The 21,253-nt window shown below is 36.4% G+C and overlaps 1 protein-coding gene across 5 annotated transcripts in view; it reads left to right on the top strand.

The window, feature by feature from the left end:
• TANC2 (tetratricopeptide repeat, ankyrin repeat and coiled-coil containing 2) overlaps nt 1-21,253 on the top strand; it is a 371,222-nt gene that overhangs the window by 241,417 nt on the left and 108,552 nt on the right. For all 5 annotated transcript variants that reach the window (XM_043465338.1, XM_043465364.1, XM_043465355.1 and 2 more), the window contains one exon: nt 11,398-11,523. In XM_043465338.1, coding sequence (XP_043321273.1) covers nt 11,398-11,523 — 126 coding nt within the window. The remainder of the gene's footprint in view (nt 1-11,397; nt 11,524-21,253) is intronic.

Below are 21,253 nucleotides of genomic sequence, written 5' to 3'. Positions count from 1 at the left end.
CCTGTAAAGTATATTGTCAGACTCTTCAGTCTTTTCTCACATCAGAAGTCTTTTGAAGGATTTCAGTTTGAGATTTTAGGTTTTAAAAACCTTGGTTTTAAAAATATTATGTGGGAATTCCCTGGGATCCAGTGGTTAGAATTTCACACTTTCACTGCCAAAGCCCAAGTGTGATCCCTGGTCGGGGAACTTAAGATTCCACAAGCTGTGCAGTGCAGCCAAAAAATAAAAAATGTTATTAAATTGAAGCATATTTCAGTAGAATTTAGATTATCAGAAATCATCACCTATAGTTTGAGAGTGTGGCAGGCAGGCAGCAAGAATTAACTTCCCCATTCAAATAGCTAGGTATTTTCGCAGTACTCTGGCTATATTATCATAGTAGAATCGCCAGGTACCTACATTGCCTGAGAATAACTCAAGACACCGCTAGCAATCTCAGTCATAAGGGGGTGATACAGAAAATAAGTGGCTGGAATATGAAGCCATTATTCTTTAGCAGCTGTTCAGAACAACATCAAGGGATCATTTTAATCCAACTAAGTTGCTGTCTAATAATTGAGACCAAGACTTTTGCAGAACAGTCGGGCACTCTGACATTACCAGAATGAACCATCATATCCTGACCTGGTCCAGGCTACAAAGTCAGAGTTATATTTGTCTCTCTTAGTTACCTGATGAGTGCCTAGATAGGTTTATCTCACTGACACAAGATAATAAAATACTTATTGTAGGCAAGAGCTCCTGTTTTCCAGATGAAATTATTTATGTTATGCAGATGATAGTGCGATACTTCTTGACTTCCCCCATCTCCCTTCTGAACCTTTTCTAAGCCAATACTCTTTGTTCCATCCTCTGGGAGACCATCAGCATCTGTCATCAGATGTGATTATGAGGAGAATGGTTCATCCAGAACATCAGTGACTGTGGAAGGTGTTAATACTCATTTCTCAAAGAGTATTCACTTCTATATAATGACAAAATTTTCTCTCCTAGGTTCTTTTAAATATGATGATCCCCAGCCATGATGTCATTTTAGAATCCTAGAATGCTATAACTTATGAGAAATTGCTAGGTAAATTCAGTCTATCTGAAAGAGAAGCATTTAGATCCTTACATAAAAATGGAAACTATAGCTACCAGCCTTCATGGTGCATCCCAATTTACTTCTTAACTAAGCTGCAGTGACTCCTAAGAGAATTCTGGCTCTGTTGAGAAGGGCACTGAGCACTTCACTGGAAACAGAAGTATAAGCTCCTTTTGTTCTCTTTTGAGTTTACTGAAGAGACTATAAATTATTTCCCTTCTTGAGCATACATGCCTGTTGAGATTCATTATTTTACCCAAGGCAAATACTAACATTTGTTGTTGTTGTTTAGTCACGAAGTCATGTCTGACTCTTTTGCGACCTGGTAGACTATAGCCTACCAGGCTCCTCTGTCCATGATATTTCCAGGAAAGCAATACTGGAGTGGGTTGCTATTTCCTTTTCCAGGGGATCTTCCTGACCCAGGAATCAAATCCATGTCTCCTGCAAAGGCAGGCAGATTCTATACCACTGAGCCACCAGGGAAACCCAATACTAACTTCAGGTTTTACAAAAAGTTGCCCACATGTCCATCAGCAGACTGGATGAACGGTGTACAACAAAGAAGAAGAATGTACTACCACTGCAGACAACATCATGGAGAGTGCATACTGTATGAAGTACATATATTTATATAAAGTTCAGAAAAACAGCCAAAGCTATGGCACTTCTATGGTGAAAAACTGAAGTAGTGATTACCTTTGGTGGGAATATCAATTAAGGAAGCCTTCTCTATATTGATCTGAATGGTGGTTGCCTTGGTGTATACACAATAAAAATTTATTGAGCTAAACATGTAAGATTTATGTACTTTATAAACTATACCTCAACCTAAATATATATAAAGTATATGTTTAGATTCTTGTCTTTCTAAAAGGGTTTTCCCTTGTCTTTGGTTTAGAAATAGCAGTCCTAGGTGACATAACTAGATCTTTGAAAAAATACCTGCTTTTTAGTGCTGATTAAAAATATTCAGATAATTTCAACAACTGGATGATTTACTTAAAGCTATCAGAAGTTTGTTTCTTTTTATTGAAAATAGTATTCCATTGTATACTTGTAGCTCATTTTATCTGTCCATCCCCAGTTGATGGACATTGAGGGGTTTTTTGTTGTTGTTGTTGTTTTTCATTTTTTTTGCTATTCTGAATACTGCTGCTGTGAACATTCTTATGCAAGTCTTTGAGTAGATACATGTTTTCATTTCTCTTGAATAGATATCTAGGATTGGAATTGCTAGATCATAGGGTAAATTTATGTTTAACTTTTAAAGAAACTGCCAAAGTGTTTTCCAAAGTGTCTGTACCACCCACAGTGTCTGAGGGTTCCTGTTTCTGTACCTCCTCTCTGCCATTTGTTACTGTCTTACCTCTTATTATGATTATTCTAGCAGATGTGAAATGCTGTCTTGTTGTGGGTTTAATTTACATTTTCCTAGTGACTAATGATGGTGAGCTTATTTTGTGTGCTTTTTAGCTATTCATATGTCTTCTTTGGTGAAATACCTATTTTTTAATGGGTCATCTGTCTCCCTATTATTGAGTTGTAAGAATTTGTTGTATATTCTGTATCAAATCTTTATCAGAGATATGTTTGCAAAATATTTTCACCCGGTCTGTTGCTTATCATTTTGTTTTCTTATTGGTATATTTTGAAACATAAAACTTTTGAAATTTTTATTCCTTTTTTGAAGTATAGTTGATTTACAGTGTTTCTGGTATACAGTAAAAGTATTTCAGTTATACATATATATTTGTATGCATTCTTTTTCAGATTCTTTTCCATCATAGGTTATTACAGGATACTTAATATAGTCCCCTGTGCTATACCGTGGGTCCTTATTGATTATCTATTTTTTATATAATAGCGTATATCTGTTTATCCCAAGTTTCAAATTTTCCCCTCCCCCCTTTTCCCTTTGGTGACTGTAAGTTTGTTTTCTATATCTGTAAGCCTATTTCTGTTTTGCAAATAAGTTCATTTGTATCACTTTTTAGATTCCACATGTAAGTGGTAGCATGTGGTATTTGTCTTTCTCTGACTTCACTTACTATGATCATCTCTAGGTCCTTGCATTGTTGCTGCAATGGCATTATTTCATTCTTTTTTATAGCTGAGTAGTAGTCCATTGTGTGTGTATACCACATCTTTTTTACCCTTTTATCTGAAACACAAAAATTTTGATGACATCAGTTTATCTGATTTTTTTCTGTGGACCATGCTTTTGGTGCCATTTTTTTTATCACTTTAATAGAAAGGAAACTGTTTATATCAGGTATCATAACAGTGACTTTTCTTTGTTATTAAGGTTTATTTTAATTTGAATATTGAAAATTATTTACTTACATACTTAAATGCTCTCTCCTATCTTCGTTTCCTTCTCCCCTCCCCCATGTTAAAACATAAATAAAAGGGATAATATAAGTCTAAATTGTTATTCCTATAAACCTTAATTATTATGTTTTCATCTATCACAATGGTCATCTCGTAACACTGGCTTTTCTGGCTAGCAGAGATTTTCTGGTTCTTAAGCAATACTAATCATGCTTCTTCAATAGCTCTGTCCTGGGATTAGGATTAGAATAGGGTTTATACTGTCTGAGTAACATTTACTGTGTTGAACAAGATACTTCATTATAGAGTTATTTTCTTGTCAGTGTTGAATGTAATACAAGCTGACCACTAGTAACCTACAAGGCAAATCATAGGTCAGAAGTAGTTTGTGTTGGGTTGTTTTCTCTATCTGGAAACCATGATTTCACATCCTCACACAGAGGGAGGAGGATAAACCAGATTTCTCAGTTATTTTCAAAACTTAATAGGTTATACATTTAAAGTGTTTCCAGAATGTAGAAAGACAAATTTACTTCTACCTGCTAACCATGTGATGTGTGTAAATATTTGATAAATCACAGTTTCCAGTAGTTTATGTGATTAGATCTCTCAATCAGTTTTTGAAGTATATTTTCTTAGCTCAGGAGGGTCCTCTCTTCTCATTTTAGCTCTCGATATACATGTTTTGGACTTTCCCAGTGGCCCAGTGGGTAAAGAATCTCCCTGCAATGCAGGACACGCAGGTTCAATCCCTGGGTCAGGAGATACCCTGGAGGAGGAAATGACAACCCACTCCAGTATTCTTGCCTGAAAAGTCCCATGGAGAGAGGAGCCTGGCAGGCTACAGTCCATAAGGGTCACGAAGAGTCGGACATGACTGAGCAACGAAGCACACAAAGCAAATACATGTTTTCCTTCACTTTCTAACATGTACACAGAGGCGGTTCCCCAAGGTGGTGGAAGAGCAGATGCTCAAATCTCCTTGGTGAACAGGAATAATTGAGGATTTCAAATATGAGATGACCTTGAAATAGGGGGAAATGTTAGTATATTATACTTACCAAAATGTTCTAAGCATATGAATGGGATGGGGGTGATGAATGCCAAAAATAAAAGACTTTTTTTCAAACCCAACTTTTAAATTTCCATTGTTTTTTTAAACTTTATCTCAGTATGACTGATGTAATTATTTATTTTAGAGATTAATTAATGATGAATAATGATATGAAAATACCATTTGCATCACTTAAAAGAAACCTGGGGGGGACTTCTTGGTGGCCCAAGGGTTAAGAATTCACCTTCCAATGCAGGGGACATAGGTTCAATCCTTGGTCGGGGAACTAAAATCCCACATGCAGCAGGCAACTACTGAGCCTGAGCGCTCTGGAGTCAGGAGCCTGTGAGCCACAACTGGAGAGAAGCCTGCTCGCTGCAACAAAAGACCCCTTGTGCTGCAAATAAGACCCACTGAAGCCAAATAAATAACTAGATAAAAAAAAAAAAAAACCTGGGGGATTGATTGTTTGATTGGTCCTTGCTGTGTTATAGACTTCTCGCTTCGGGAAACGAAACATCCTCTTTAGCCTGAGCTTTATGCCATCTCTGTAGGACCACATCTGTCAGGACCAGGAAACTGTCAAGGAATTATTTGAGGCTAATGCAGGATTGAACTCTAAAGAATAAAACTGTTATTCGTAAGATTCTTGAATTTGAAAAGACTTGGAAAGGATTTGTGGCTTTTATAACACTTTTATTTGCAGGGAATAGAGTCAGCATGTATAAATGCTTGTGGTGGGACTTTCCTGGAGTCAGACGATTACAACTCCACGCTTCAATGCAGGGGACACAGGTTTAATCCGTGGGAGGGAAACGAAGATCCCACATTTTTTTTTAAGTAAAAAATATTTTAAAAACAAAAACCATAGCCACTCACAGTTTTAAAAAGAAAAAGATGGATAAACCACTTTAAGAATGTCCTTGATGACACAATAAAAAAAATTTTAATGTTTATGGTGATTTAAAAAAAAATAATTTTGGAGATTTTCAACTCACTACAACATAAATTGAAGAAATATAGGTAATAAAATTTTTTGAGCAATCATGTCCTTTTTATTAATTACTAAAATAGGTCTGATTAAATAAATATATTGGTCAGTTAGACTTAGCTATAGAAACATAAAGATTCTTAAACAAGTAAAGTCTAAAGTTAATGTACCAATTGAAAGTTTCATATGCCACATATGAAGATAATACTATTGATAGTACTATTTAATGAAAACAAAACTTTTAACTTGAATAATGAAGTGATAAAAGGTGAGTTTTGACAGTCTAGCATTAAGGCTTGGGATTTTCCTGGAGCAACTCTTGTTTTCTGAATATAAATTTAGATATTTATGCAACTTTAAAATTCTAAAATAGGAAAAAATAAAAACTGTCTTTTATTGTTTTCAAAATGTAAATTGCTATTAACATTTATTTTTAAGCCTGTTATGTTGGAAGGGGGTAAAGAACTCTCGTGGATTTGTGGTTGCCTGGCAGAAATTATCAGAGTAGGCTGTCTGTGGTCATCCTTGATGTCTTAAAATGAGATTGGCAATGAATTGGAGGGATATGGAAAGCAGGAAATGTTCACTTACAACAGCTGTCCTCAGTGCTTTGTGTGAAAATAAAAGAGTATCATGGAAACATCCAACAACAGAAGTCAGTTAAAATATAAACTCTCACCATCAACATCTTAATGTTCGGAGCTGCACATTTTCCTAAGGAAAGGATCTTAAAAATCAGGTAAATGCAAAATGGGAATCTGGGGAATTTAAATGAATCCAGTCAGAAACTGGTGGCTCAGATGATAGAGAATCCACCTGCAACACAGGAGATCAGGGTTCAATCCCTGGGTCGGGAAGACCCCCTCGAGAAAAGAATGGTTACCCACTCCAGTATTCATACCTGGAGAATTCCATGGAGAGAGGAGTCTGGCAGGCTGCAGTTCATGGGGTCGCAGAGTCGGACACAACTGAGTGACTAACACTTTCGTTTTCAATCAGAAACTCTAATAAAGATTTTTACAAAAAGAAAGAAATCAGAAATGGGCTTTTCCACAGTCAGAATGTTGGCTTTATGAATCAGTGGTGCTGGGACAGCAGAGTGGCGTCTTGCCCAGGCTGTAGCAAACATAAAGTATCGTTCCAGGCTCCCTGCTAAGGTCAGCCAGAACGGCAGTTATGCTACTAAAGTCCGTTTGTGTAAGTGGCAACTGATATAAGAAGAAACGATTTAAACTGATTCCAAACTCTATAATAGAGAGTTGCCTCTGGAATGTCTTGTACCAAATGTTGTCTGCTGGATTTTTTTCCTGCCCACTTGTGTGTTAAATTCAAGAAGTATGTCAGTTAATTGTTCTGTCAGTGAGTCAGCTGTTCCAATCTGATGAAATCCCAGGAAAAAATATGCTCCCTTTTCCACTTCCCTCTTCCTTCTCTGAAAACAAGGCCTGCCTTTTAGTGACATAGTTTTATGGGCTTACTTTTTAAAAGCATTTTCTTTGCACATAAAATTTTTTATTATTGATTTGGTTTTCTTCTTTTGTCAATTCACTTCAGCTAATTATCTTTTTTTTTAAGCACCGACATATATACACTACCGCGTGTAATATAGATAGCTAATGGGAAGCTGCTGTATAACACGGGAGCTTAGCTCCATGCCCTATGCCAACCTGGGGGGATGGGGTGGTGGGAGGAGGGGGTTTGAGGGAGGCTGGAGAGGGAGGGAACATGTATACTTATAACTGATTCACACTGTTAGGCAGCAGAAACCAACACAACATTGTAAAGCAATTATCCCTTCAGTTAAAAACAAAAAAAAACTAATTATCTTATATTTGTATCTGTATTTGTTCATTACATATTATAGTACTAATTTAATTTGACAAAATTATCTCTAAAGAAATCGCCAGGACAATTTCACAGTAAAAGTGGCACTATGAAGTGGGAATATGTATGTCCCCATAGATCTATCACCAGTGTTCATTTAGAATGATGATGTGCAAGATACTGTTGCTGCCAACCTCTTTCATCCTTAGCTTTCAGATAACCCAGGGAGACAAAGCCAAATTTGTTATTCATTGATTGTTTAAATATAGCCAAAACACAAATGTGTCTGTTAAACACAGTCATTTAGTCGTTAGACTAGCACTTATATATGCCGGGCACTCTTCAAAGTGCTTGAGAATTATCAATAAACAAAACAAAGACTCTCACCTTCATGGAACTTGCATTCTCACCAGGGAAAGTAAAATAAACATAAACAAGTAATTTATATAGTACAATAGAAAATGATATGTGTTCTAGAAAAAAGTAAAAGGTCAGCAGTATCTGAAGGAAGATAGTATGAACGTCATTGGAGCCAAGCATGTTAGCATGGTGATGTCTGCTCAACATTAAGCAGAACAGTGAGGGAGGTGAGGACAGAGCCAGACAGATCTCTAAATCTGAGTAGGACTAGCCTGGAATTTAGTTCTGTATGGAGCATTTTTTCAGGGCTCTGAATTTAGGAATGGAGTTATCAAAGATGAATCAGACATTGCCTTTTTATCCTCAGGAACTCACTATAATCTAGTAAGAGAAGACAGACATGTAAACAATAAGCTGAATAACACAAGTTCTAATTAGCCATATATGTATGTGATTGCTGAAAGGGAGAAGCAGTTAATTCTGACTAAGGCAGCTGTCAAGGAAGCAGAAAAAGGGTAGCCTGAGCAAGTTCTGATGGTAAGTGAGATATTTGACAATGTATGACAGAGACTTTTTCTCAGAAAGTGGCTTGCAAATGGAAAAGATTCATGTGACTGTGCTGAAGAATACAGGTCTGTACAGTTGGTGAAACAAAGGCCACCAGCACACAGTCTCCTGGCTGATCTTCCCAATATTTGTCTCACATGCCTCTAAATACTGTATTTGAAGGATAAGAATTTTGAAGATGATTTAGCAGAAGGAAACAAAATAAGACTAAGGAGAATAATTTAGTAAGGAAAAAAGTAAAGAAATTATTTTGGATTATTTGATCAAATAGTGATGGATTCAGAAGCCAGCAAAAAAAAAAAAAAAGATATTAATTGCTAAAATAAGAAAAGCATTGAATGTTTTAATAGACTTCAGTCAATTCAGTTCAGTCTCTCAGTTGTGTCCAACTCTTTGCAACCCCATGGACTGCAGCACGCCAGGCCTCTCTGTCCGTCACCAACTCCCAGAGTTTATTCAAACTCATGTCCATCGAGTCGGTGATGCCATCCAACCATCTCATCCTCTGTCATTCTCTTCTCCTCCTGCCTTCAATCTTTCCCACCATCAGAGTCTTTTCAAATGAGTCAGCTGTTCGGATGAGGTGGCCAAAGTATTAGAGTTTCAGCTTCAACATCAGTCCTTCCAGTGAATATTCAGGACTGATTTCCTTAATAGATTTGGGTAACCATAACTTAGTTGCAGTCCATATTAAAACAAGTTTCCCATTGGTTTCAGATCTCAGCCCTGAATCAGGACTTGAGAGCTATTGTGCCTAATATTGAATATCTCTTCTTTTCCTTAGTTCAGTTTGCTTGTAAGTATTTGGACTTGTAAAGGAATGAACTGTTATTCAGTTCAGTGATTACAGTATTTTTTCTTTTTCTTCTAATGTCTTCTGTCTGAATTGAAAAATGTGCTCATTTTTTGTTTTGTGAGAAAAAAACAATAGAACAACTGATATTTATTTTCTAGGAATTACTGAGGTAAGGCTTAGTTTAATAAAACTTAAGTTCCCACTAAACATTTATATTTTACAAAAGCTGCCAGTAACTCATCACTTAATTTAAGAAATTGAACATGTAAAACGAAAGCTATGCCAAAATATTTTTTTTAATACAAAGTAATTAAAATGGATTATGTAACTGTTACTTAGTTTGAATCTGTACTCCATGTATAGATCTCCTGTAGTTTAAAAGATTCATAGATGGATATAATGTATAAAAAGAAGAGATTTTATGTTTTTAACAAAACTTTTTGCTATACTTCATGTTCTTTGTTTCTATTATCATTCTGCCTACTATCAATGAAATATACACTCTCTTTTTATTAAAACATGTCAGATCATTTTAGTGTGTTAGTACCCCAGTCGGGGTGGTGTCATTGTCCATGGTATTTTTAAATAAGAGATTAGATAGTTATCTATTCTGGATAGTTTGGTTTTCAGAATGCATAAATCAAGATTATTTTTTATTCTTCTGATATCCTCTTCCTCCCTCTGGTATGTAATGTAGCATTTGTCTTCCCTTTTGATTCAAGTTCCTTGGGCTGACTTTCAGAGACTTTTATTTCTTTTTAAAAACTATATGTGTAATTTAGATAAATTCCTTTTGTCTGAGTTTCTAGTAGATCCAGGTAAATAAAACAGTTGCAGTAATTGAAGAGTGAAGGGGATAAATGTCTCTTGCACTTATTTTTGCATTCTTTTCTCTCTTCCTCTCCCTCTCTTTGATTTTCCCCATCTTTTCTTTTTTTCAGCTCATGGAACACTTTGTAGCTTTCTCTGTGCCACTTTTCATAACCCACTTTATTATTGTTTGTGTCCTAACCTTGCTTGGGGATGTGAACAATGCTTCATTGGAACTCAGCGGTCGAGAGGGATCTCAGTGTGCTTCCTCTCACCCACTCTACATAAAACAGTCACAGAGGTAGACTGGCAACAAAGCCAGTGAGAACAAAACCTGGCACGTAGAAGGCTCTCAGTAAATCATTGTCGTGGAATTACTGAACTAACCCTCAGCGCACCCTACATAGTTGGCAACAGACTGAATTAACAGTTTTTTAAAACATATGTTTTTTACAATTTTATTTATTTAGGCTGTGCTGGGTCTTTGCTGCTACGTGGGCTGTGATGAGCGGGGGCTTCTCTTGTTGCTCAGCATGAACTCTGGGGCACAAAGGCTTCAGTTGCAGCTCCCAGGCTCTAGAGCACAGGCTCAATAGTTGTGGTACACGGACTTAGTTGCTCCATGGAATGTGGGATCTTCCCAGACCAGGGAGTGAACCCGCGTCCCCTGCATTGGCAGGCAAATTCTTAACCACTGGACCACCAGGGAAGTCCTCAACAACCATTTTCTGACAGAAGTTTTTTTTGTTGTTAAAAACTTTTTTGTCTTCAGCACTTCCTGATTCTTTTTTTTTTTTTTTTAACTTCCTGATTCTTCATTTCTTCACTTTTCTCTTCATTGTGAGTGGACCCAACAGCTCTCAGTGTATAGCAGTGGCAATACATTCCCACTCTCTTCTACCATTTTTTCTCTTTTGTGGCTAGGTTAGAGGTTAAAAGATTTACAGATGCAGTGGGACACCATTATCACTTGATTATCTTCAGAGAGCAACAAATGTTTTTTGGAATTCAGGAACATTGGCAGTTCCCTAAATGCTAACATTTCCATAACATCCTATTGGGGGGATAAAAACCTGAATGAACATTTTTGGCCAGCCCAGCATGTGCAATTCTCTGTTCATTGTCCCAGGTGTCCACCTTTCTGTTATATACATACGTATACACACGTAAAAATTATTTTCAGTGTTTTTGTATTTCATTCTTTACCATGAAGGGAAAATGTCAAAGATAGAGTTTCATGATCCTTTTACAACTTAATATAATTTGGAACAGATTTCTCCACTGATGGTGTTTGTGACCCAAAAGAAGCAAACACTAATCATCTGTGCTGTCAGGTAATGTGTTTGCCAGCCTGTTGCAAGTATTCTTCATAAACTAAGGCATTTGATAGTGAAAAAGGAACTTCGGACAACTCTTGACATGTTTCTCTGGCCCATGTTTCAGACATTGTTGGGGACTTTGAGTTAAGCAAATTCTCGGTAAAGTGTCTGCTCTCATTCCAAAGTTTGGAGATACAGACTAACTGAAAGTTTTCTAAACTTCTGTCTTCTGACTAAGCTCTTCTGTCTTATCAGCCACAAGCTCTGCCCACTTGGAGGACCTCGCTTACCTGGATGAACAGAGACATACACCTTTGAGAACTTCTCTTCGAATGCCAAGACAGAGCATGGCCGGTGCTCGCACACAACAGGATTTAAGAGGTTAGAACCACAGAAGGGCATTGCATGGGGGTACCCAGGGGAAAATGGAAATGCGCGGTAGGCAAAAAGTTCCTTTAGTTCCAATTTTCACACTTATGTAAGCCTCCCTTAAGATGTGGGCATGTCACCAGTTCACTTCTGCTATATCTAGAGAGAAAGAGGAACACATACGTTGTACTCATCCTAGAAAGGCAGTGGGATTACCAACAGTTGGAAGCATTGATTCCTTGAAATTCTGAAAGAAAACAAGTGAAAAGGGCTGGTGTTGATGGGGGAAAGTCTCTAAGGTCTTGGATTTTAGAAGTAATTATTGATCAATTTCAGCCCTCACTCTATTTCAGGTGAACTTGATGCTGATAATTATGTGTTTGATTAAAGAATGCATCTCATTTACAGTCTAGTGGCCATTTCTAGTTAAATAAAATGCTTTTATTTTCTTAGAATTTTAGTGCCTCTAGTCCTATTCTGGCAGCATGTAAACAATTTATCCTTTCCCGCTCAGATATCTGTTTCTTTATGCTCTTTGTGCCTCTGCAGTCAGGCACCTGATCCTTTTGAAGACTTTCATTTTGTTAAAACCACAGTCTAGTTGAGAAGCCTGTTATTGGTATCTCTGCTTGTGCCTCTTGTTTACACAAATGAACCAATCTGTGATAGTCTTAACAAATGGTCTCGCTTTTTCTCGTATCTAGTAATCCATAGCTCTACTACATCAGGTGCACCTTATTTTATCTTCAGACTGTCTTCATCTTTGCTCTGTTCTCCTCACCCCGTCCCATACCCTGCTGTAATCTGTGTAGCACCATATGCATAGTTCACACAAGAAGGGACTCAAAAAACATATGCCTGCTGTCCATTCTGGAAGTCATTATACTGATGGTTTTTCATTGATGGCTGGGCAACTATAAGCATAAAGTAATTGGTTGTGTTGCTACAGTTACCATACCTGTCATCAACATGGTTTTAGTTACCAATCCTGTCTGTCTTGCTTTTCATCATTTCTTCAGTTAGCCACATACTAGTTGCTTATCCCGGAAAGTGGAATTATGTCAAGTACTATTTTAATGCTGGTAGATTATGTCCAAAGCCTGAATAAATTTAGTCAAAGAGCAAATAAATTATTTGTGCCAAGGCCGAAATGCATGGCTATAATAAAGAAGATTGGCTACAACTGTTAATCTTATCTAGACCTTCAGATTTGATTGAAAATCTGCCACATTGGCATAACCTTGCATCACATTCTGAAAAACATACTGATATTGTTGATAATATTTTCTGCTTTGCTAGTCATTAAATAATGGATTTGACACTACATCAAAAACAAAATTAATGATGTTGTGTATTTTTTGTATAATACAGCTGTGTATTTTTTGGTAGTGTACTTTAAAAATGTTTTTAATTGGAGGATAATTGTTTTACAACGTTGTGTTAGTTTCTGCTGTAAAACAAAGTACGTCAGCTGTACATATGCATACATACCGTCCCTCTCGAGCCTCCCCACTGCCTTCCCCGCCCCCCATCCCACTCCTCTAGGTCATCAGGAGCACTGAGCTGAGTTCTCTGTGCTATACGGCAGCTTCCCACTAGCTATCTGGTTTACAGATGGTTCAGCTGTGTGTTTTTGAGACCTCTTCATGTTGGGCTGGAGAAGGCCTTGGCACCTCACTCCAGTACTCTTTCCTGGAAAATCCCCTGGACGGAGGAGCCTGGTAGGCTGCAGTCCACGGGGTCGCTAAGAGTCGGACATGACTGAGCGACTTCACTTTCACTTTTCACTTTCATGCATTGGAGGACATGGCAACCCACTCCAGTGTTCTTGCCTGGAGAATCCCAGGGACGGGGGAGCCTGGTGGACTGCCGTCTCTGGGGTCGCACAGAGTCGGACACGACTGAAGTGACTTAGCAGCAGCATGTTGGGCTCCACTGATACTTGATGGCACATGTCTGCTTTTAGTATCTAAAGATTTAGTAAGATCTTTGACAAATACACCCTGGTGAGTTTGATGTTTATACATAGATATCAGCTGTGTAAAGAATACAATGAAAATCTTTTCCATTTCACTGAGCTTCAGCCTAAAGTGAATCCAAAGATTTTTTCCAAAACATACCTAAGTCTTTAGGAAGCTCTCCACCTGAATAATGCATTCCTCACAAAACGAATATCCTGTCCCTTGCAGATAGGGTTTCAACTTATTGTTTACATTCATACTTAAAGATGGAGTTTGTCCACTGTAGGGAAAGAGCAAATCAGCCAAGATGGCGTGGTCAGCCTCCCTCGCCCCACACCCTCTCGCTTTCACCCCACATTTTGTAAATGATGATTATGTAACAGCTAAGATCACTTATAGCACCGCACATGCACATCACAAGGTACTCGCTTGACCACAGGCTACTTATGTTCTGTAAGCAAATATAAGCTCCACCTGAAAAAGTCTCTGTGACTGCATTCTGGTGGTGAGGCTGCATTAAGGCTGTGTCCGCTGGGTCAGCCCCAAGAGGAGAGGATACAGCACTGTCTGCCACTCCAGCTGCTGTGCCACTCAGGACAGAAGAAACGTGTCTGCAGTTCCTAGGATTCCTTGAGTTTTCTTCCAGCTTCCCTGCTCCCACCTTGCCTACCCTGGGCTCCGTGAACAGTGTACACAGTGAGATACAGCGAGACAGTTGGTGTAGTTGACAGGATCAGCGAGACATCCATTGATGAAGATGCTACGGTATTATGATATTAGTGTTTCAGTTCCTTAAAGTTGTCTTTTCTTTCGCATTTTAGCAGTCAAAGGTTGGAACATGCCATCCGGATGAGTGCATTAATCCATGAGATGAGTGTTTACTAAGAAGTATTTTGTCTTCTAAAATTAGTTTATGTTAATTTAGAACTTTGAGGCCCTAGACAATAGCCTTCCCTCAAAAACATGTTATCTTGATTACTATTTACAAATGAACTCCATAGCTTAGACATTAACAAGAAAGGAAAGCAAACAGGAACAGACTTCCTTGTGTTTCTGTAGACCTGTTTGGCAAGCCTTTATAATTTGTGGTTGTTATATCTAAAGCATTACATTTTGTTATAGAAACAGAATCTCATTGTTTTCCTGGCATAATTTTAAAAAAACATGTCACGTCACATTTTCTAATTTCATTTAAAGGAACATACAAATTGCAGTTGTATTTCAGTTTTATATCTTTCCCTAACTCTGGTTATGATTGAAGTAAAGCAGCTTTACCCCCAAAAAGTAATAAAGTGATTGAAAACCTTCTTTAATGCACATTAAGATATATCTTTCTACATTAGAGATACATCTTTCTATATTTTAAAGTGTAACTCAAACAAGTCCTGTTAGATAGTTTTTAAATCACAGTTCTGGTTTTAAATGAACCTGAATCTTCACAGAAGGTAGTTAATGGTCATGTACAATGTAGGATATCCAGTAGGTATTAAATTTATGGACAGATTTCAAGTATAGAGATTATCTGAAATAAAATCCCTTGAATATATGAAGAGGTGGCAAGCATTGGACACTTCATACAGGCAGTCCCATACTAGTTTGTTTAGAGCAGTGATTCGCAAACTTTTTGGTCCCAGGAACTCTTTACACCCTTAAATTATTGAGGACCCTACAAAGTTTGTGTTATGTGAGTTATATCAATTGATATTTACCACATTAGAGATTAAAACTGAGAAATACCTGCTATCTTTTTTTTTTAATAGTAGACCCATTATGTGTTAACATCATGTAAGCTCTGAAAAATTCCACCCTACCCTTGTGAGAGAATGAGAGTGGGAAAAGGCAAATAACCTCTTATGAAAATAGTCTTGCCTTTGTGGACCCCTAAAAGCGTCTTAGAAAGCCCCAGGGGTTCCAAGATCACACTTTAAGAAAAACGAATTTAGAGGATACCATTGTAATTCACAATTAGTTTTATGCCTTTAAGGATCACAACAGCCTGTTTGCAGAAATATGGAAAAGTGTAGTTTGTGAGTTGGTTAGAAGTTATTCATGGACATAGTTTAATAGTAGAGGCATAGTTCATTTAAGCAGTTACCTTAATAATAACTGCAGTTGTTTGAACATAATAATAGTCTTTTGACTGCTTGAAGCAAAAGTTGCTGGGATAATCCACAAGCTATAGTTTGGATCTTCAAGTTGGGCATTAGTATTAACATTTGCTTCAGTAGTAAAAAAAAAAAAAAAAAAGAACCTTTTTTTTCCTTCACCTCTCATGACAGCTGTTTTGAACAACTGTTCTAGCAAAATTTATGTTTCCAGAGACCCAGCCCAACAATGAGAAGGAGGTCACATGAGTGCACTGGTCAGAGTCTTAGTTTAGCAAGTTAGTAGTTTCCTAGCTGGCAACCATCCTAGAGCTTGAACTCTAATGACAAAAGAGTTACAGTAGATTGTGTCCCAGTGCAGAGTATGCAGCTGACTGACCTACTGCAAGTGCCTTTCGGGTCCCAAAGCCTGAATGTCCTAAAGAGATACTAATTTGAAACCTTCAAGTGTTTAACTCAAGTCTTAAAAATTGTTTTGAGGGTCCACTTTTAATTTAATCACACTGTGTAAATGTGGAGTTTCATGCTAGACCTGAAACTTCTCACTCTTTCTGACCATCCTAATGGAATCTCTTTTTACCCAGAGAAAGACAGAAACTAAGTTTGCTGTCCAGTAAAAGGAAAGAAGAGGGTGTTGGTTTTTATGCATAAATGTTGTAAATCTTATGACGGGATATATAAATAGAACCAGGGGCATTAAAATACACAGAGCATACCATAGCATAATGACTTTGAATAGTGGTAGCTACTTGGGGTAAATTAATAACAGATTATTAATGATAAGATGCTGGAACCTGCCTGATATGAAATCATAATCACGCTGTTCTGCTTAAAGAGATTATATGTTCCTTATTAAAATTTCATTTCTCAATATGTGTTGGTTTCCTTAGGACTTTTACTAAATCCCATTACATAAATGGCCATATACAAGCATTGGATTTAGGTAATAGCAGCTTTAATAGATACTAGGTTGGGGGGCATATATGCAAGTGATAGTCTTGACTCACTGGCAGAACTGATGTGAAATTGACCCTGCCACTGTTAACTTGGCTTTGTCAAAGCAAATAATTGAATTTTTATCAAATACAATCAGGGCTTCTTGCCATTTGTGAGTCCCTTCCTTTTCCAAAACAATGACTCCTTTCTAAAGATGACTAAGATGTATGTCATGAAGCTAATCAGCTTGCATTAAACCACTGAGTCACACATCCCTGAGGTTGCTTAGTCATCTTCATCATTGCCTGGCTTGCTCTCACATTTACAAGGGGATATTTCCATCAGTGTTTTCTGTCTCATTGTACATTGTTTTATTTTTACAAGATTAAATTTCTTTCTTTTTAGGTAAGTTGAAAATCCAGCAATAAAGTTGCATGCACATAACTGCCTATATATAAATATTCGAGTAGGTTGTAGATTTTGGTGTATGAATTGATGCTCTCACCCCTAGCCAGCTCTTTTGCATAGTACCCTAAAATTTGAAAATGCAGTGCTCAAACTGGATGTCTTTGAATGTCTTCTAGAAACGGATTTGTACTTTTTGGAGTAGTCAAATTGTAATTTTTTAAAATGGATCACTACTTGTTAAAGTAGCTACAGACAGGCCCACAGGTCTGGTTTTTATGTAAAGCAGCTTTAGTTGGTAAGTTTTATCTTAAAATTTGAAAGCCTGAACAGTGGCTAATATACACCAAAGTTCCCCAAGACAGACCTGAAAAGAGAGAATTAACCTTTGAGAGAGAAGAGTCTATAAACCATTTAGTCTTTTATCAGGCATAGATCAGCCTCTTGCATTAAGTAACACACTACTGAAGAAAGGCTGTGGGGTAACATGAAAGGAATTCCAATCGTGATCGTCAATTCTGCAGAAATAAATCACTGAAAATGTTTTTAAACACCTTAAGTGCAATAAAGAAAAATAACCATTAAGCCGTTTTTATGTTTTGATCTAAATTAGATTTAAAGAATAGCTTCCCAGTTAATCTTTCTATTTATTTTCTCCAAAGGTGACTAAATCTTATTAAAGTTACCATAATGCCAGGAAATTTATTTAGGTAACACTTTGTAAAACATTTTTGATTCAGTAAAATGATCTTAAGTGTTCCAACCTTGCAGTATGTAATCAGATATTTTTTATGGAATAACTTCCCCAGATACTAATAAAATATAGCATTGGAGAATTTCCTTTGTAGGTTCATAGCTATTTCATCACTGAGTGTTCAGTCTAAAAATGTTTAATCTTAAATTTCAAGTAATTAGCCAATTCTGATTTCCAAGTAAAAATCTCACCTTCAAGACCAACAATCTAATAACAAAAAACAATGTTGATATAGTTATATACTTTTTATCAGATGTTTCACATTTTAAAATCTTTACTGTTTTTATAGTTTTCCTACATTTTGAGGTATTAAATGTGAGGAAACATGTAAAAATTGGCAACATTAGGGAGAGTTGGATTTTCCCTATTTCTTTTACTGTTTTTCAAAGATCATTGTTTCCTTCCTGAAAATTCCACTCAGTAATGACTCCAAAGTTTTTCTCAACAAATGTTCTAAGACCAATGTCTGAAAGCTGAAATTTAATATTCAGGTTATTTAAAGACTCAAAATATTATTTCCCAGAGTAAAATAAGCCTTTTACCTTTTTTATCCTCACATTAATAGAATACAATAGACTTCCCAAAACACTTGAGACAAATGCTGAGAATAGGAAACTTTTAAACAGATAACAAGTGATAGCTTACATTTATTGGGGTTCTTATTCTTTACAGACACAATGCTAAGAGTTTTAAACATGTTGTTTAATCCTCATAACTCTGATGCAAGTGGTAGTAGTAAAGAAACTGGGACTTTGGGAGGTTTCTAACTTGCTTAGAGTTACAATGTCTAGTCATTGGCAGTGCGAGGATTCATTTCATGTCTGGTAGACTCTGGAGCCTGTGCTCTTAACCACCGTGCTATCTTATGTCAGAGACAATATAATATAAAAATCTTTACTATAATAATAGCAATACAGTAGCTTACTGTACATAGTGCAGTGCACTGGGGTGTTGGGGATGGGAAACAGTTGTGTATAAACGCTTGATTGCCGGATGGTGGTGACCAGGGCCTGCGGGGAATGGGAGATGGGGAGCTGCTTTTCAGTGGGGATGTGAAGTTTGAGACATGCAAGATAAAAAGGTTCTAGGGATCTGCTGTACAATATTGTGCTTATTGTTAATCATCTCATATGATTATTGGCCATCAAATATCTTTTTTAGTGAAGTGTCTATTCAGATATCTAGTCTGCTTTTGTATTGGGTGGTTTCTTTTCTTATTAGTGAGTTTTGAGAGTTTGTTATGAAATTTGGATGCTAGTCCTTTATCAGATGTGCTCAGTGAGTAAAGAATCTGCCTGCAGTGCAGGAGACCTGGGTTCAATCCCTGCGTCAAGAAGATCCCTTGGAGAAGGAAATGCCTGGAGAAGGCAACCCACTCCGTATTCTTGCCTGGAGAACCCCATGGACAGAGCAGCCTGGCAGGCTACAGACCATGGGGTCACAAGAGTCGGACACGGACTTAGCAACTAAACCAACCACCACCACTTTACAAATATGTTTTCCCAGTTTATGGCTTGTTTTTTCATTCTCTTAACAGTATCTTTTGAAACAGAAGTTTTTAGAAGTTGAGCTTATGAATTTTTGTCTTTGATGGATTGTTCTGGCGTGTATCTAAGATTTCTTTGGCAAACCAGAAGTCACAAATACTTTCTCCTATATTTTCTTCTAGACATTTTACAGTTTTAAGTTTTATGCTTAGGTGATTGATTGATTTTGAGTTAATTTTATATGTGGTGCATTGTATATATCAGAGTTTTTGGTTTTTCTTTTTAGCATATAGATTTCTATTTGTTCTAACATCCTTTGTTGCAGAGACTGTTCTACTGAATTCCTTTTGCACCTTTGTACTGTCAAAAATCAGTCATCCATATATGTATAGATCTGTTTCTAGGCTACTTCTGTTCTATTCATCTTTGTCTATTTTGATGTTAATACCACATCTTCTTGATTACTATAACTTTATAATAAAGCTTAAAATTGGGATTGTTAACCCTTCACTGTTACTATTTATTTTCAGGGCTTTTCTAGGTTCTATGTATTTCCATATGAAACTTGTAAATTTCTACCCAAAAAGCCTGCAGGAATTTTGACAGGGATTGCATTGGATCTGTAGATCAATTTGGGGAAAACTGACTTTTTATCATTGTTGAATGTTCCAGTCCATGAACATAGTATGTCTCTCTATTCATTTAGATCTTCCTTAACTTCTTTCAGAAATGTTTTCTCGTTGTACAGATGTTGAAAATATTTTGTTATATTTATCTTTCAGTATTTTGTATTATGCTATTAAAAATAGTATTGCTTTTGTTCTGATTTCTAATTGTCCATTGCTAACGAACAATTATATAAAAAGTACTATTAATTTTTTATTTTTGTATATTGTTCCTGTATCCTGAAACCTTGCTAAACTCACTTGTTATTTTTCGTGGCTTTTTTATAGACTCTGTAGGCTTTTCTACATAGATAATAATATTGTTTGCAAATAAAGATAGTTTTATTTCTTCCTTTTTCTTTTTCTTGCCTTGTTACTCTGACTAGAACTAGTACAAGGTTGAATAGAAGCAAAGAGAGCAGAAATCCTTGCCTTATTCTGATCTTTGGGAGACAACATTCAGTTTTTCACTCTAGGTTTTCAGTAGATGCACTTCATTGGATTGAAGTTGTTCCCCTACTTTTGTTAGTTTGCTAAGAGTTGTTTGATTATTTTTTTAAATCAAGAATTTTGTGTTGGATTTTGTCAAATGGTTTTTCTGTATATATGTGGAAATAATCATATAAGGTATCTTTTTTACTTTGTTAATGTAATAAAGTACATTGATTTTTCAAATGTTAAGCCAACTTTGAATTCCAAGTGTAAAATCCACATGATCATGATGTATTTTTTTTAATATTGGCCTCAATTTACTATAATTTTGTATATGTTTTTTGCATCTGTGTTCATGAGATATATTGGTTTATCGTTTTCTTGCAATATCTTTGTTTGGCTTTAATATCATAGTAATGAGAAAGTATTCTCTCCTTTTTAGGTTTATAAAGAGTTTGTGTAAAATAGATATTATTTCTTCCTTAAATTATTGGTAGAATTTGTTCATGAAGCCATTAGGGTCTGGAGTTTTCATTATGGGGAAATTTTAGCTGTCAATTCAGTTAGTTTATTAGATATACATTATTCAGACTATGTGTTTCTTTTTTAGTGGGTTTCATTAGCTTGTGTCTTTCAAGAAATGTGTCTTTTATATAACCTGTTGAAATTTATTGGTGTAAAGTTGTTCATAGTATCCCCTTACCCTTTTAATCTTTAGTCATGTTGCCCATCATTTTTTGTTCTATTCTTACTGGTATTGTATGTCTTCTCTCTTTCCTTATTAGTGTGCTTACAGGCTTATCAGTTTTATTAAGCTTATTGTAATCTTTTATTTTCATTAATTTTTTTCTGTTGTTTTTCTGTTTATTATTTTATTTCCACTGTAATTTTTATTGTTTCCTTCTGCTTACTTTGGGGGTTTTTTTCTTTATTTTCTAATTTGCTGAGGTAAAAGATGAGGTCATTGACATAGACCTTTCTTCTATCCTAATATAGG

The sequence above is a fragment of the Cervus canadensis genome, chromosome 1 (genome assembly GCF_019320065.1).
Source record: "Cervus canadensis isolate Bull #8, Minnesota chromosome 1, ASM1932006v1, whole genome shotgun sequence".
NCBI lineage: Eukaryota > Metazoa > Chordata > Mammalia > Artiodactyla > Cervidae > Cervus > Cervus canadensis.
Note: the sequence above shows the minus strand (reverse complement) of the source record. Positions and strands in the feature narration are given on the sequence as shown.